We start from the raw sequence: 18,510 nt of genomic DNA, 5'->3' as shown, positions 1-18,510 counted from the left end.
ATCTCAATGGTTTAAAAATATCCAATAAAATATTTTTCATGAGGGCTAAATCTGTGTCATTTTTCACACATTCTAAACAGAGCAGTACAGTAACTACAAAATGAAATGCTTATAAACAATTAAAAGGTAAGGAAGAAAGCAGAAAAAGAGATGGAATATAAAGGTGTATGGTACTCTACTGAAAACATAGCAGTTAAACTAAAATAAAAATCTCATTAAAACCTGCTTGACGCATTTATGATAGAAACAAGAAGCCAGCAACTATTTTAGGCCATTTCTCATCAATGGATGAAGTTAACACCATAATTTATAAGACAGGAAATAAGCATTTTCTATATGCTTCTATTTTATTTTAAGAGAGTTAACTTACCCAGCCTTGCTAGATAAGTGGATGCAATTAGACACTTGCCAAGAGACTCTTCTCGCTTATATGGGATGGACCAATGATCAGTTAATACTCTGCTCTCCAGTTCATAAAGATTTGTTGTGGGAAATTCAATACTTTCGCCAGAGCAGTTCCCATTTTCATCATTTTTCTGTAAAAAAGAAGCTACATATGAAGAGGCAACCTTTAGCATTTCAGTTACTGTTCTCAGAAGCATATTCACTCTTGAAGAGCATAGTTTCTAAAGATAAAGCAGCTAATAAACAAGTATTTCAGTTCTCAGATCAGAGGCTGTAACCTGCAGCTTTTGTGTTTTCTTCGTATTTCCACTCTGAGCAGAAAATGCAGCAGAAAATGCAAGAATGCTAGAAAAAGAGCTAGATACACTCCCTCCCATTTTATTTTCTATGGTGCTGAATCAGAAAATGTGACAAACACACATGGCAGTGATGGGACATTAGTTCAGTGGCTTACAAATTAGAATGCACCATATAAATGTTACAGAATAAAACATGTGACAATTCATATTAGTTCTGTCCCTCCCCAGCAGTAAGCACAGGAATGTAAAACAGCCTTGTAGAGAGTCAAAGGGTAGCTGCATGCCTACTGCTCAGCTTGATAACTCAGAATGTTACCCAAATAGGCAATCTCCTAATTAGTTGGGAGAATTAGCTTAAAAGAAACAAGAGAGAGGGGGTAACTGGGATTCTCCACATATGTTTACAGGGATTATTCTCTTAGAAAACTCTCAAAATAAAGCCAGACAGATGTTCAACTGGAAAGGCTTTTTTATTAAAGAAAATCCAGCTGGGTGACCTTGGGTCAGTCACAGCTTCTAGGAGTTCTCTCAGCCCCACCCACCTCACAGGGTGATTATTGTTGTGGGGATAATAATGACATACTTTGTAAACTGCCTTGAGTGGGTGTTAAGTTGTCCTGAAGGGTGGTATATAAATTGAATATTGTTGTTGTTGTTATAAAATGGCAAATGTACAGAAAACAACACAATGCGCACATACGAGGCTAGCTAAGAGAAAATTAGGGAGGAAAACAGGAGAAAACAGTTTCTTGGAAGGTGATAGTTACCAGTCTCAAAGATAGGATCCGTGGAGACAGCAGCAAAACCACCAGTGTTTCATGAGAAAGAGAAATAGATTTTGGGGCATATGGATGCATTGAAGAACACACACACACTCACTAGTGGCTAAGGAGTTCAGAAATAGGACAAAATGCTCCCTGGGGCAAGCTGACATCATTGTCCCAAAAACAATGAATAAGTTTCTCCGGAAGTGGACAATGGTGTTGAGAGAGGCTTAATGGCACTTCTTGAGGTGCTCTATAGGTGTAATTGGTACTTGATGACCCCTTGAGTATCCGATGGAAAAAAACACCAGGTTTGCTGAATAGTATTAGGTGGTGTTTAATCAAGGTGAATGAGTAGAGGAGAGTGAAGCAGAAGTGAATGAGATTAGCCAGGAGCTTCTTAGGTGCTTCATTGTTCTAAGTTATGCATCTCTCTGGGACAAGGAGAGGGTGTTTAGTCATCCAGCCACTCTGATTCTCCTTTTAAAATATTTTTTCTTTTATTTCAGGCCTGGCAGTGTCTTGCACTTATGGTATACGAAGAAGGGTGCTTATGGTTTCATATCCATAAACTGCCCCTCAGTGGGAGGAGAGGTCTGACCACTAACAAGACAACTCTCCACTATCCAACAGGACATCATTGTAACTGTCCTTCTGTCATAAGAAGAGGTGGATTTAATCTCCCTTGACATAATTTCACTTTATAATGTATTTTGTCTAATATTTAGGGTTGCCAGGTCCACCCCCCCCCTCCCTGGCGGAAGATCTGAGGCCTGGCTCCTAACCTTGAGCTTTTCCTTTTCATGTGTACACTCCTGGCTGGCATAATGATGTCACTTTCAGGAAGCGACATCATCATGTGGGTCACAGGCCACCCTGGGAGTGCTCCTGCACTTTGCAGGGGCCTGAATCAGGCTGCTGCAGAGTGCAGCAGCGCTCCTGTGCTACTCAGTGGCTCAATTCGGGCCCAAATCCGGCTGCTGCGGAGCGTAGGAGTGCTTCTGCACCCCACAGCAGCCTAATTTGGGTGGAATTTGGCCTGCATCGGCCTTCTGCAGCACATGGGAGCCAGCCACACTGCCTGGGGGCATGCCCCAGGAGGCGTGTTCCCCCCCTACTGGTCAGGTAAACAGGGGCAGAGGGTAGCGGGTGGGAGCAGGAAATCCCTTACCCCAATGGGAGATGGCATCCCTACGCATATTTCTGCTTACCAGTATTCTTTTTAATTTGTTTTAGGCCCCTTTAAGTAAGGAAATTTCACTTGTATATAGAATCTTCATTTATTCTTTTACTAAAAAGACCTTCATTTTGTATTGTTTCTTTAATTTTTCATCATCTAATGCTGGTTTGGTCCCTTTAAGAGAGGACTCTTTATTTGTATATATATTTAGCTTAGGCAACAGCTTTTAACTTCAGCCTTATCATCTATCGCACTGCATATGCTCGTGGTTTTATTGTGAGTTAATCAGGTTTGTGAGATGTTTATTCGTTATTTGTAGTTTTGTGGGTCACTATTGAACATATGTACTTTATTGTAGATTTGTATTGCGCACAGTATAATTTCAATGTAAACTTGTATTGCATACAATAAAATATTTTTGCTCATTTTGGCTGAAAACTACAAAGGACAAGGTCACAGTTTGAAGCTACAAAGCATCAGGTTACAGTCTGAAGAAGATTTCGAAACTGGATGTTAGCTGTCATTCTGTCCTGTGACTGCTGAGTTTCAGGGGAGGAAACTAGTTAAAGGGTCATTATTGATTTTACTGAGCAAAACTCAAATAAACCCTGGCCAAATTCTGAAAAAAACTGACATATTACTGAACAATTTAATTTCACCCTAGTGTTTTAAAAGTAAAACTGAGACTACATTTAAAAATTATTATCGTCCAGTCTCCATAGTTAGCTATTGCATATCTTTTTATTGAAAAAAATATTTTTATGAGATAGAATGTTTTCATTATTATACAAAATTTAAGACAAAAAAGATTCCCTGCACATCGGCAAAATTGACAGCAGCCCATACATGGGCTTTCTCTGTGGTGGCCCCCACTCAGTGGAATGGCCTGCCTCAGGAGATCAGGAGAGCCCCACTCTCCCGGCTTTCCGCAAACATTGCAAAACTGAATTATTCAAAAAGGTCTTTTACTCAGATATGAAGGCTATATCATAGGGAGCACATCTCAGATGATCCACTATTAAGTCAGGAATCACAGACCTCACCACTATGTTGTATTGGATTCCTACTAATGCTATGTCTGTGAACGTGTATCTGTTTATCCTACGGCACTGTTTATGAAAATGTTCCTGATGTTGACTGTACCAATCTCATATTGTGTAATCTGCCTTGAGTCTCAGTGAGAAAGGCGGACTATAAATGACATAAATAAATAATAATCACATACTGCAGATAATAAAACAGCAATACATTAAAATCATACATAATGTAATCATTATGAGAACAAAACAATTACTGTAAAGTAAGACTTGTCTTTCTTTGCTTTTACTTTATCTTTGGTTTTTTTGCTGAAAAAGTTATTAATGAACTCTTTTTGTTTCTCAAGTTTTCTGCACTGTATCTGCAAGCATTTTTTCTTGACCTCTTCATCCAAAACAAAAAATCCACAAATTGCATTCACGTAAACAAACTATTCATTCTTTTTAAAAAACTGACAACTTAATGACCAGGATGAAAAAACTGACTTTTACTGATTTTATTGATAATTTTTCACCTGAGTTTTTGTGCATTTACTGCAATGTTTTCAGTGCATCACTGTTTAATATCTTTGTACACTGTTCATTGGTTTTGTGCATTATAATCATTGTCTCTGTACAACACCTTGCTTTTATGCAAATATGTAGTAATTATCAATTGTTTTATAAATATTCATAACCTCTGGTACTCTGCACAGTTTTCTCTTCTATAAGGAGAGGTGAGACAAACAGAGGTGAATATCCAGGGTAAAAAGCCAGGACAATTTCCCCCCTGCCCAAAAAACCCCTTTTTGGGAGCACAAAAAAAGAGAGAACTGTTAAATATTTTTCCTTTGGAATGAACAAACGGCTTTTAAAAATATTTCACTATGAATATGCAGAAGGAAGATTTTGTAAGAGACAGTATATAGCATTAGATAATGATACTACTGTGTATATTGCAGAATATAAATCACATCAAGGTTGTATTTATTGTTTAAGTGTGTTAAATTTGTTCACAATTGATGTTACAATGTGTGAAGAATAATTACATCTGTCCACTTGCTAAATGAGTATTTCCACTATAATAAAGGGTATCACACATGAATACAAACAGGGATACAGAAAATGCCCCGCTTAACTATAATAATGAATATGTTTATCCATAATCTGTATGCTTAGTTAATCTACATAAAAGAAGTACTTACTGCTGCAGTGGATAAGACCCTAGAGTGAAAATACTTAATTTCATAATACTGTCTTTGTAATAATCATATCCCCAACAACAAGTCCATTAAGTGTTAGGAAGAAGCCCTGTCCTCTGTGATTTCACTGGAAATTCTGCAGTTTGCGTGCAGTCTTACACTGAATAAGACACTGGTCACTGCTGCAATCAGGTATTGGCAATTCCATCCAGAGAGCCTAATTTACTGTGAAAACTTCTCTGCTATTATTTCTATATTAAGTTTTTGTCTAGTGAAACTATTGCCTCTTAAAATCATGACCAAAGGAATCTGAAATCATAGGCACAGATCTACCAGGCAAAGGTGGTCCTCCATAGAGATGGCACAGGCAGTTGTGCAAGAAAAGAGAATGGAACAAGTGGGGCCCCCAAAAAAACTGTCTGAGAAGCCATCCTATTCCCTCAATCTTTGCTTCCTTCCCTCTCCCCCCACTTCTGTCTCTCTTTCTCCCCCATCCCTACTGTCACTCCTTTTTCTTTCTGTCTCCCCCTCACACACTCTCATCCTACCTACCTCACCCCACCTCATCACTCTCTTTCTGCCTCAAGAGTAGTAACTCTCCTGCCTGCCCCACAGCTTTGCCACCTAAATGGCAGCAGCAATTCCACCACCCACCCACTTCACTGCTTTAACAGCAGTGCCAACTCCACCCCCGCCTCTCTGCAACTTTGCAGCCTTGGGTTGGGGGGTGGGTGGTTATACTTCTCCCATTTTAAAAAAAGTTTTCCGATTTTTCTGCAAACCGGGCCGGGGGGGGGGGGGGTGTCATCCAAGTTTGCAGGAAAATCTGGTTTTTTTATCCATGGCACTGATCTGTGGATTTAAGCGTCCACGTACGGGCCATACTTGGTTATTAGAATATATTGAATATATTATCTCTTTTAACAAATTTGTGAGGACTGTATCTGCTCTCCACACACTTTTGTTTAAGGTGGTGATGACGTAATCAATCACCAAGGTTTTGCTTCCCATGGAGTTATTCCAAGTTGGAAAAATCCAGAAATCAACTTGGAGTCCTAATTCCAAAAACAAAACAAAAAAAACCCCAACCCCAACCCCCAAACAAAAAACCCTCCTACTCCTGCAACCCAAGTCATAAGTTAAAGGGAGGGGAAAGCGTTCACACTATCTCCTTGTGTTTACATCGAGAACCTCAGGTATAAAAATATTCACAGAACTGGTCAAAAGAAACTCTGAAGTCTTCCACCATATACAAGATGGATGATAAAAGTTGGTCACTGTCCTAGCTTAAGATTTAGCCTTTTCAAAAAGTTCCAACTGGATGCAAACTGGTGCCAGCCACGTATTTAACAATTACCACCCCCCAGACATATACCTACTAGAAAAAGATTAAAACCCTAAAGCATTATACAAGACCAGCCATCAAACAATCCATTTTCAATCAGTGTGTGTATACTTGGACAAGACTAAAAAATCTGTGATTTGGCAATCATGGGTTCTGTTTCCCAGTTCCAGGGTATTTTTTCAATTATTACTTTCATATCCTGATCTAACAAGTACCATCCCTGAATTAAAAACAACTGAATATTTATAAAAGAATGCTTTCTCTATTTCAATGACAGCACATTAAAAATGCAGAAGCAGGAAACAATTAACTAGGAAAATATCCATAAGGAAGTACATAATGGAATATTAAATTTCCCATTTCACTGGAGTACTAGAAACATTGTGATTGCAGAATTGCACCTCAGACAATGCCAAACAGTACAGTATGAAAAGCTAAAGATCAGTAACATACAGCAACACACAAAGGAATATTTTGTGGATTGGAGCAACAAATACTATTACTTCAGGGTAACAAACCTTTAGACAAATTATACCAGGTCTCCCTAACATGGTTCCTGTAGGCACTCTGGCACCCTCTGACACCATTCTGGTGACCCCCCCCCAGTATTATTAGAAAGTAGGTGGGGCCAAGCACCATTTACTAATTTAATCTACAACAAAATGCTTTATGAGCTACTCCCATTCCACACACACTGGACTCTTATTTTTAGGCCCTGGTAACATCTAGACAAATGCAATGCACTGTATGTGGGACTGCTGTTGAAGTGTCTGGAAGCTATAGGTACAGAATACTACACCCAGAATTCTGACAGGAGTGGGTTGTAGCGACTGCATCAGTCTAGTCTTCATCCACCTACACTACCAATACAAGGTGCTGGTATTGACCTTTAAAACCTTATACTGCTCATGACCAGCGTACCTTAAGCACCTACTCCCATATGAACCCATGCAATGACTATAGTCATCTTTGGAGGTTGTTGTTATTATTATTATTATTATTAATTACATTTCTAACCCGCCCTTCCCGCAAGTGAGCTCAGGGTGTGGTACTACAGTTATAAAAACACAAGAAAACATTAAACAACAATTCATAAAACAACAGTTCCTATTATAAAATCAACAAACAGATAATGTCCTAAGATGGGGCCAATTCCAGATTCCTGCCCATCAACATACGGGGGAGGGAAGCAGATAACATAATGCAACTCATGCATGGGTCAGCTAACGAATGGGCACTACATAGCCCCGTGCTGTACCCATATGTCAGGCAGCCAGCCAGTGGGCACTGTATATCCTCACACTTAGTGGGAGACCGGTGGGAGGCTCAGTAGGGATCTCATGCTGGCCTCAACCATATGCCTGGTGGAACATCTCCATCTTACTGGCCCACCAAAACAATAGAAGATCCTGACGGGCCCGGGTGTCCTCAGACAGAGAGTTTCACCAGGTTGGGGCCAGGACTGAAAAGGCCCTGGCCCTGGTAGAGGCCAACCGATCCTCCCTGGGGCCAGGGACCACCAGCAATGTTTTACAGCTGATCAGAGCGTTGTTCGGGGCACGTACAAGGAGAGGCGGTCCCTCAGGTATGCTGGTCCCAGTCCGTTCTAGTTCAGAAACCCTCACCATCTAAGGCTAGACAGGTGGCAACCCAAGAAAGGGGCTTCTTGGTCATGGCACCAAAACTATGGAACTGCCTCCACAGAGAGATTAGTATGTTTCTTTCTATCATAGTCTTTTGCCAGCAGGTGAAGACTTTTCTCTTGTCATTCCCTCACTGACCTGCTTTTCCATTCATGAGCCAGTGTTTAGTTTTAAATTGTTTTATATACGTATTTTAAAGGTTGTTTTAATGCTTTTATTGCTTGTCACAGGCACCCTAAGCTAGGTATAAAGGCAGATTATAAATGATTTAAATTAAATTTTAAAAATGCTACAGATGCAGTGACAAGTACTTAGAGTCTATGGGAAAAGACAGAAGATCTAGTAATCATCACATGGCTGAAAACTTAAAAATATGCCTATTTGAGGAAGTCTCAAGAGCTGTAAACCACTGCCGCTTAATAGTGGGTGTAATTATCCCATTTCTGGAAATAATTAGACACAAGATGGAAGCAGTATCCGCATGTTTTGAGGCAGAAGGCAAGTGTTTATTTAAGTATTTTTATCCCACAAGCCATGGAACAAGAGCCTTTTGGGTCTTCCCATCCAAGTCTTACCACAGGTTTAAGTTTCAAGGCAAAAGGGAAGACGCTCAACCTAGAATTTATTCATCTCGCTCAGATATTCCCTAATTCCTCCCTCATGTACACTGCTGTAGCTTTCAGACTCATATCAAACACAAAAAATCAGAGTGTTCTACTGGAATCTCATCTTCAGTAATCAATTCCTCAGGGATAGGTTAACATGGCAGTGCCCTCTCTTAAGGTGGTACAGTTGGCTGCAGCCATATCATGTGTCTTTTCTATAGCACTACTGTAGAATGAGCTTCTTCTGAAGATCTGTAGAATCCCATCACTACTGACTTTAATAAGGGCCATGCTATTCCAGAGAGTGTTTTTAAAAAATTTTTTCCAGGCTGTTCTTTATGTTTTGGTCCTGATGGGTTTGAGGTAGGATGTTTTAACCGACTTGTTGGTTGCTATGACCTGATTAGTTTTGTGTAGTTGTTTAAAAAAAATTAATCTTATTAGCCACCTCATGATTCTAGGAGGCAAGGCAAGATATAATTATTTTAGATGAACAGTATCAAGTTTTGCATTGTTTTTCTTGCAAGACTCTTTCAAACCTAACCCTTCAGAAAGGAATGTTTATGAAGAAAGCCTGACCAAAGCATTGCAAAGCCATCTCTGAGTTTGAAAGACTTGGCTTTCAGTTCAGGAGGACTGAAAGATGAGAGTCAAGTCAATGCTGCAGTTGAAATGCAGCTGCAGACGTACCTCCATCATCCTGGGGTCTGGAGGTTTAACATACCAGCTCATTATTGGCAAGCAAACAGGTACTATGCATTTAGAATGTGGCCATATCTCATTTGTCTTGCCCTACCTCTTTAGAGAAGATGTTCTGCATAACTAGATCAATTATTAATACCAAGATAACTCATTTTTAACAGTGCAACACTGAGATGCTCTTTCATCTGCAGCAAAAGGAAAGGTTTGCTGAAAGATTCTGGGTTCAATCATATGAATCTTTCCAACTAATACTGGAGCCTTTTTGCAGTGTGAGGAGTCCTTCTCCTTCAGTGGAATATTTCGCTTACAATGCAGAAGTGCTCTACCATTAATGGAACAAGTTCAGAGGATCCAAAAATTCTTGAAACTGCCCTCTTCTCACTTGTTTTGATGAATGAGCCTGATTAAGAGGCATTCTAGGAGGGAATATACAAAGACTAAATGTTTCCAGAACAATGACACAATGTCAACACCAAAAAGTACAAAACTGAAGTTTTTATTTTATTTTAAAAAGGGAACTTGATTGCTTTCCTGTTAAGGCAGGCCTATTATTCTGGTTTGTGTATGTGTGATGTCAAGTTGCAATCAACTTATGGTGACCCCAGCAAGGGACTGTCAAGGCAAGTGAGAAGCAGAGGTGGTCTTTCAATGCAGTCTTCCTTGGCGGTCGCCCATCCAAGTACTGACCCTGCTTAGCTTATGAGATCTGACAAGACCAGGCTACACCATGCTGCCTTCCCTCTATTATTCTGGTTTAAATCTATATAAATATGGAAAATAAATATGCTTCTAGTTAGGAATTAAATATATGGTCTTGTACTTAAGGATCTCAAAGACAACTCTTTCATGGCCCTGATTGGTTTAGTTCCTGGACAACCCTTTTTTTTTTTCCTGCAAGGAAACAAAAACACATTAGCAAATGGATAACTGAATGGTCCACATATAATTCAATATTTTACATAATTTAACACACAAGCTTATAGTGTACATTCATTAACGTCAAACACAGTTAATTGTTGATGGTTTTCGGGGAAATTTTTATACATACAGAGCTCAACAAATTCCAGGTGCCAGGTTGCCATAACACCTCGAAATTTCATTGTGGTATCTTGTATTTTCAACAATGATTTTATAGTAGCATGTCATGGCAATCCTTAGCAGAAGTACAAAGCTTATCACTTCACATCAGAATGTTTTGTTTTATGACATAAAGATATATGTGTATGAAGTTCTTAGAGCTTTTTAAAGCAAATGAATTTATGGTAAATTAGATTAGGGTTAAAGGTTAAAATTTTGCTGTGATGACAACCAAAGTTACCCTTATATGTCTTTCTATAATACAATATTTTTGTCATAGCTTGAATTGCACTTTGAGAAACTGTTAATAGCTTAGGCTTATGCTTTGTGAAGAAAATATGATAATCAAAATACAACACTTGACGGATGAAAAAAAGAGCCTGGCCCCCAAATATGGGGACTAGCTCTTAGAACCAAAGACCAATTGTCAATGCCTGTTCATATATGTATTATAAAGTTAATTTTAGCTTAGTTAATTTGATTGTATATGTAGAGTTACAATTTGCATACTTTTACACTATTTTATTCTTTCTTGTACTTATGAGCTATGAAATAATACAATTTGTTTTGTGGAATAGACGTGAGATTTTAAATCCCAGCAAACGGAAATAAAGTAAGGTAGTAAAGAGCTTAACAAAGGTGTGATGACTTACATAAGGAATATATTTTCATCAACATAAACACAATGGTGTACTTTATATTCACTTAGTTATATAAAAGTTACCAAGTTTCCTATATCTTTGTAATCTACTCATACTTGAACGTGAGCTTCAGTTTAGGTTTGATTGCAAATAAACACATGACATGACACACCTTAATTCTGGAACAATGTAGTTGGTACTTACTTGCGAGTATGTTTGTGATCCCCTGGAGGTGAGGTCAAGCAACAGTTGCCTCCAGAAACCAAGCCACAATCCAGAATTTCTCACAGTATACAGCTGTCTGCTCTCTTGTTGCTGAAAACAGTGTAGCACTAATCTGTAACTGTTGTTCACTGAGTATCTTTTGTGCAGGCACACATAGGACTGCGTGTGCGCAGGCCAACTCTTGGAAAGAGATTCTATAGCTCCATACCTATAAGAGGCACTCTGAATGCCTCAACACGCATGCACAGAGCCTTCCTGCTGAAATCGCGGTGTTGATCGGAGTGCTCCCCCCTCCCTCAGTTCTGCCGAGCCACTGCAAGCCTAGAAGCAAGAAACTTTTCTCACAGAGGGGCAGAAAGGAGGGAATGTGTGCCTCCACAGAAGATACTCGACAAACAACAGTTACAGGTAGGTGCAACACTGTTTTCGTTGTCGTCCTTCTGTGCAGTCCCATATGGGAAAGTAACAAGCTACTCACGAGTGGAAGGTGGGTGTGAGATTTATGCGAACAGTGAGTGAAGCACTGCCGTTCCAATAGCTGCATTGGTCCTGGAGATTGTGTCGACCGAGTAATGTCATATGAAGGTGTCTGCTGATCCCCAGGATGCAGCCTGATAGATGTCTCGAAGGGGAGTTCCTCTTAGGAATGCGACTGAAGAAGTCTGAGCTCTGGTGGAGTGTGCTCTGACTGTCACAGGGCAGGGTGTCCCTGCTGAGCAATAGCATCTTCTAATTGCTGCAACAATCCACCTGGAAAGAGACTGGTTAGAGACAATGAGGCCCTTACATGGGCCACAGTAACAAATAAAGAGTGCTTGTGACTTCCTAAAATGTCTTGTTCTTTGCAGATAGTACAACAGTGCCATTCTGGCATCCAGGGTGTGTAGTGCTCACTCAGAGTCTGAGGCAGGATTAGAGAAAAAACACTGGGAGTATGACCTTTTGTTGTAGGTGCAACTTAGAGACCACCTTGGGGAGAAATTGAAGGCTGGGGTATGTGGAAAAATTGGAGAAACGGAGGTCCACCCTCAAGCCACCCAACTTGCCCACCCTTCTAAAGGATGTAATGGCTAGTAAGAAGGCTACCTTCCAAGACAGTAGACTAATAGGGCAGTGTGCCATGGGCTCAAATGGCAGTAACATTAACTGAGCTAGGACTAAGGCTAAATTCCATTGACGTACTGGTGCTGTCTGAGGGGGAAAGGTGTTAAATGCCCCCTTAAGGAATTGCCGTGATGCATAGTAAGAGAAAACCGTCTTACCATCTATGATATCATGAAAACTTATTGCTGCTATGTGTACCTTAACGGAGGATGTAGATAAACCCCTTTGTAACAATGAGAGGAGGTATTCAAAAATAATGGTGTAAGTGGGCACATGAAAGAGGAATGTCTCCTATCAGTCACCTATTTAAGAAATTTATCCCATTGTAAGCAGCCCTAGTAGAGCGTTTGCAAGTGTTCAACAGGATTGAAGTCGCTTCCTTGGAGAAAGGGATCCTTCGAAAGAGGAACCATGCTGACAGACTCAAGGTGGTTGGGTCGTGGTGATACACCCTCCCTCTCTGTAGAAGGTCTGGTTCCTGTGGTAGCCTGATAACATGGCCACTTCCCAAAGAGTGGGAAACCAGTCCCGGAGGGCCAGAATGGGGCAGTTAGGATACACTGTGTTTTGAAGAAAGCTGTTCTGCACAAAACCCTTGGAAGCAGAAGTATAGTAGGGGAAACATAGTAAAGACCTCTGCCCCAGGGAATCTGGAATGCATCCCCTATGGAGTTCAGATCCTACCCTACTAGGGAGCAAAAAGTCCTGGCTTTCATGTTGCTGGACTCTGCAAATAGGTCAACATCTGGGAAGCCCCACTGGTGGAATGTGGGATGAATGTATTTGTCACTGATTGACCATTCATGGTGAAGGCAAAATAAACAGCTGAGTGAGTCTGCCCTGACATTTGTGGTACCAGCGATATGTATAGCCTGAGGGTAGATGTTGTTTTCTATCACCCACATCCAGATCTTTGTCGCCTTGGCACACAGAGTGAGTGTTCCTCCCTGTTTATTCAAGTAAAAGAGTGTCATGGTGTTGTCAGTGTGTGCACCTGAACCTTCTTGTTGCATAGTAAACCTGCAAAAGAAACAATGGAGTAACGGATCGCCCTTAATTCCAGTAAACTGATGTGTAACCCAGACTCACCAGTAGACCATGTACCCTGAGTGGAGAGATCCAGGCAATGAGCCCCCCACTTCTCTAAGGAAGCATCTGTAGCGATTGAAATTTCAGGATGCTGTATGCCAAATGGTATCACCTTGAGAAGATTATCCTGTAGGGACCACAACTGTACGGAACGAACAATAGCCCTAGGGATCGATAGATTCTTTCAGGAGAGTCTCTCAAACGGTCAAACGAACCAGTTCTGCAATGGTCTCATAAAGAGCCTGGCAAAAGGGACTACACAAGTAGTTGCAGCCACTAGTCCTAACAGTCTCTGGATGGACTTAGCCGACTGGAAATGATTAGATTGGAACTTTCTTGCTAGAATCTGCTAGAATATGGCTCTATCCAAAGGAAGGCCCTACCATCCAAAGCATCTAACCTAGCTCCAATAAAAAGTATATCCTGAGAAGGGGTTAGAGAAGATTTCTTCTAATTGACTAACAGTCCTAAGGCTGATACCGTCTGGAGTGTTAAATGCACATAATTGGCCAGATGATCCCTTGACTGAGAAACTAAGAGCCAATCGTTAAGGTGGCATCCTTTGGCCCTGAGAAATGCCTCCACAGCAGCCATTCACTTCATGAAGACTCTAGGGCTGAGGACAACTCAAAGGAGAGGGAAGTAAATTCAAAAATGTGTGTGAGATATAAGAACCTCAAATATCTCCTGTACTGAGGGTGGATGCTTATATGAAAATAAGCATCTTTAAGATCTACAGCTGCAAACCAAGAATACGGTTGTAGGAACTGAATAACAGTGGACAATAGAGATGAACACGAACCAGAAAAAAATGAACCATGCATTTCGTGGTTCATCACGTTTCATGAACCACGAACTTTCACGAACCTGCCCCGATTCATGAACCAGCTGGGTTTTGGTTCACGAAAATGTCACTTCTGGGCCAGCAAATCACCACTTCCGGGTCAGCAGAAGGTCACTTCTGGGTCAGCAGAAGGCCTGCAGAGAGCCCAACCCCTGTTGCCTAGGAAACTGATTGATACGAACCAAACGAACCAACCTAAAGTTCATGGTGGTTCATCAGAAATGGGCTCTGACAAACCACTGGTTCGCGAACGAGCTTTGGTTCGTATTTCAGTTCGTGCCCATCTCTAGTGGACGTTGACATTCTAAACTTTTCAACTTTAATGAATTTATTTATTATTGGCAGAGGTCGAGAATAGGCTTGGTTCCACCATCTTTTTTATCAATCGGGAAGTATCTAGAATAGAATCCCATGCAGGAATCATCAGGAGGAAGGGTTCAAACAGCCCCTTTCTGCAGTAGCTCAGTGATGACCGCATGCAGCTGAGGTGAAGTAGGGACTGCTGACCGGCCTGGGGGAGACACGTGTGGCAACTCCTCAAAATGTAAACAATAACTGATCTGAACAATGGAGAGCACCCAAGAGCCGGTTATTATGGCTTCCCATTGTGGTAAGGAGAACCCTGTCCAGAAAAGTCCCCAGGGCTGCTGCATGTGTGTCAAAGAGTCAGAATAGGGAATTCTGCCCCTGAGATCGCTTGGGTGACTGTTGTTGGGGTTGTGTATTCCTGGGTTTAGAGAAATGACATCCTTCAGAGTGTTGGTAAGGGCTGTAACTTCTCTGCTGCTGATACAATTGGTAAGAATACCTATTGAGACGATGTTGATACTGTTGGCATCTGTTGGCTTTTTGGGACATTTTGTCCATTCACAGATAGCAAAGATAAAGAGGTAAGGAAAGTAGGGAAAAAGAACTAGAGAGAAAAGCAAGCTGGAGTGGAGCTAAAAAGAACCTCTCTCTAAGGTGGCAAGAGAAGAACTGGGGGGGGGGTGCTTTGATCGACACTGCAATGTCGGCGGGAAGGCTCCATGCATGCATGTTGAGCATTCGGCACCCCCCCCATAGGTATGGAGCGATAGAATCTCTTTCCGAGAGTTGGCCTGCACAAACGCAGTCCCATGTGGGGCTGCACAGAAAGACGACGACGAACCTAGAAATAGCTAATGAAAACTGCTAAGATACCAGTACCTTAAATATTGTAAGTGAAGTAATATAAAACAACTAATACAGATTTTATGTAACCATATTGCATTTTTTCTGCAGACAAAATATGAAAGTTGCATACTTGATTTTGTTAGGAAGCATGCAAGTTTTCCATAACGTTTTATCAGGCTAGATGTTTAATTTTTTTTTAAAAGGGTGGGAAAGAAAGCAGTGGTCTGAACACCTAAACCCTGGAACAATTAGGGGGAAACACATTTCTACCCAATGACTTAAAATATTACAACAGAAAAATTAGAAACTTGGCAGAGGGCTAAAAGCTCCCATGAAATATCTTCTCTTTGAAGAGAGTGAAATATTTCTCGAGGCAATGTTTTACTCACTAAGAATGGAAGATTCGTATACACTTACCGTGAAGCTTCCTTTCTCTGTGGTCCGGGAGTGGGGCAGTCAGACTTAACTCTTGGGTAGCTCCTCCTCCTCTTAAGCAGGGTTGGACGAACTTGCGATCCTAGGGGGAGGGGCTCCCCTCTGCTCTTCAGTTTGTTTTCAAGCCCGGAACACCCTCCATTCTCTTTGCCTGTCAGTGACTGAACTATACACTAAAACACTAACATAACAAGTGTGAACAAGAAACATATACACTTAAACATGTTTACCATCCTCTCTCTCACCCCTTTACTATGTAAAAGGAAATAGGCCAGCATTTCTTTTATTCCTTTCCTTCTTTTTTTTTTCTGGGTGGGAATATGGACTGCCCCACTCCCGGACCACAGAGAAAGGAAGCTTCATGGTAAGTGTATACAAATATTCCATTCTCCCGTGGTCCTGTGGAGTGGGGCAGTCAGCCTTAACTCTTGGGATATATATCAAGCAGTGTACCCCTGGGTGGGAGTTTATCAATCAGATTTACAGAGCGTGTTGTAACACACGCCTCCCAAAGGCTGCCTCTGCAGACGCCAACTGGTCTACTTTGTAATGTCTAGTAAAGGTGTGCACCGACTTCCAAGTTGCCGCTCTACATATCTTCTCCAAGGAAGGAAAGGACCTGTAAGCAGCGGAAGTGGCTGCCCCCCTTAATGAATGTGCTGTGATCCCTGTGGGCAATTCAACTTTCCTAGCTCCATATGCTAAGATGATGCACCCCCTAATCCACCTACTTAGTGTGGAAGTTGACACTCGTTCACCCATTGAACACTTCCGAAAGGAAACAAACATATTCTCTACCTTACATATGTGTCTAGTCCTGTCTACATAATAACTCAGCGCCCTCTTTACATCTAACTTGTGCCACTCGTTTTCCTTGTCATGTTTAGGACTAGTACAAAAGGAAGGCAAAACAATATCCTCTTCCCTGTAAAAGAGGGAGTTCACTTTTGGAATAAAGGAGGGATCTAATCTGAGCACTACCTTGTCATTATGGAAAATACACAACTCCTTATTCACTGAGAGCACCCTTATCTCAGATACTCTCCTTGCTGAGGTAATTCCTACCAAAAAAAATTGTTTTTAGTGTCAACATTTTAAGAGGACAGGTCGCCATAGGCTCAAAGGGTTCTCTTGTGAGAGCTGTAAGCACCAAATTAAGGTTCCACGTCGGAAACCTATGGATTTGTGGTGGGTTCAGCAGCATAGTGCCCCTCAGGAACCTCTTGACATGCGGGTGTATTGTAAGTGACGCTCCCTTTTTGGATCCTCTCACTGCTGACAATGCCGCCACCTGTCTTTTCAGCGTACTAGTACTGAGAACTTTGTCCAGTCCCTCTTGCAAAAATAGTAAAATCTGTTCAATTGATACAGCTATCGGGTCTTTCCCTTTTTCCGCGCACCAGGAATGGAACACTTGCCACGTACTATTATAGATCTTATTCATTGAACCTTTCCTTGATGCCAGCATTGTGAAAATGACATTTTCGGCATATCCTAGTTCCTTTAACTGATTGCGCTCAACTTCCAAGCTGCGAGGTTTAGGGATCCCGGATTTGGATGAAATATTCCTTCTTGAGCTAACAGATCCACCCTGTATGGAATTTTCCACGGTTCCATCTGTGATAGTCTCCTCAGCTCTTGAAACCATGGTCTCCGGGGACAGAAGGGTGCGATCAGAATCACTTCTGCCTGCTGCTCCACTTCTTTTTGTATTACCCTGTGTATAATCCTCAGTGGTGGAAAAGCATACAGGAGACCCTTTGGCCAGTCCGTATTCAATGCATCTGTCCACAATGCTTGTTGATCCTTTTGTCTGGAGAAGAACTTTGGAACTTGAGTGTTCTGCGCCCGTGCGAATAGATTCACCTCCGGCTTTCCAAATGTTTGGCATATTTGAGTGAAAACCTGAGTGTTCAGCCTCCATTCGGCTTGATCTACAAAGTTCCAGCTCAGCCAGTCTGCCAGACAGTTCTGTTGTCCTGCCACATGCACGGCCTTTAAGGACTTCAGGTTTGCCTCTGCCCAGAGGAAGATATCCTTTGCCTCTGTGTTTAGAGCTTTGAACCTGGTGCCGCCTTGCTTGTTCATGTAAGCCTTTGCCATCATGTTGTCTGTTTGGACAAGGACATGATGACCCCTCAGACAGCTCTGTAGCTCCCTTGGACCATTTTTATGGCTCTTAGTTCTAACAGATTTATGCTGAATGTTCTTTCTGTGTCGTTCCAAGACCCTTGAATTATTCTGTCTTGCATGTGTGCTCCCCATCCCATCAGACTCGCATCTGTGGTTAGGACTAACCTTCTCGGTTCTCTTAGTGGTGCACCTTCTGTGAATCTGTCCGGGTTCGTCCACCATTCCACCTCCTTGAACAAGGCGTCTGGAATCTCCACTACCTTGCTCCACCTGTGTGTTACGGCCTTCTGATATGGACGGAGAAAACGTTGTAGTGGACATGTGTGGAACCTCAGCCACTGGAGTGTCTCTTGACATGATACCATCATTCCTAACAGTTTCGCCAACAGCATCACGTCCACTTGCCTTTTCCTCTGTACTTCCAGAATCATCGCCACTACCTTCTGTTGCCTCTCTAGAGACACAAAGGCTCTGACCTTGACTGTGTCTACAATTACTCCCAGATGAGTAATCACCTGTGTCGGAGTCAGAGTGCTTTTCTGTCTGTTGATGACAAACCCGTGCTTCTCCAGACAGTCTACTGTTGCCCTCACTGCTTGCTGGGCCGACTGCAGAGATGGGGCTTTTATAAGGATATCATCTAAGT

General features: G+C 41.6%; 1 protein-coding gene across 1 annotated transcript in view; it reads right to left on the bottom strand.

The window, feature by feature from the left end:
* USP24 (ubiquitin specific peptidase 24) overlaps positions 1–18,510 on the bottom strand; it is a 176,996-nt gene that overhangs the window by 137,120 nt on the left and 21,366 nt on the right. Inside the window, exon 2 of the mRNA XM_054979479.1 lies at positions 371–536. Within this exon, the coding sequence (XP_054835454.1) occupies positions 371–536 (166 nt within the window). The remainder of the gene's footprint in view (positions 1–370; positions 537–18,510) is intronic.

The sequence above is a fragment of the Eublepharis macularius genome, chromosome 5 (assembly GCF_028583425.1).
Source record: "Eublepharis macularius isolate TG4126 chromosome 5, MPM_Emac_v1.0, whole genome shotgun sequence".
In the NCBI taxonomy this organism is placed as follows: Eukaryota; Metazoa; Chordata; class Lepidosauria; order Squamata; family Eublepharidae; genus Eublepharis; species Eublepharis macularius.
The sequence above is the reverse complement of the archived record's forward strand: the minus strand, read 5'-3'. Positions and strand labels throughout refer to the sequence as shown.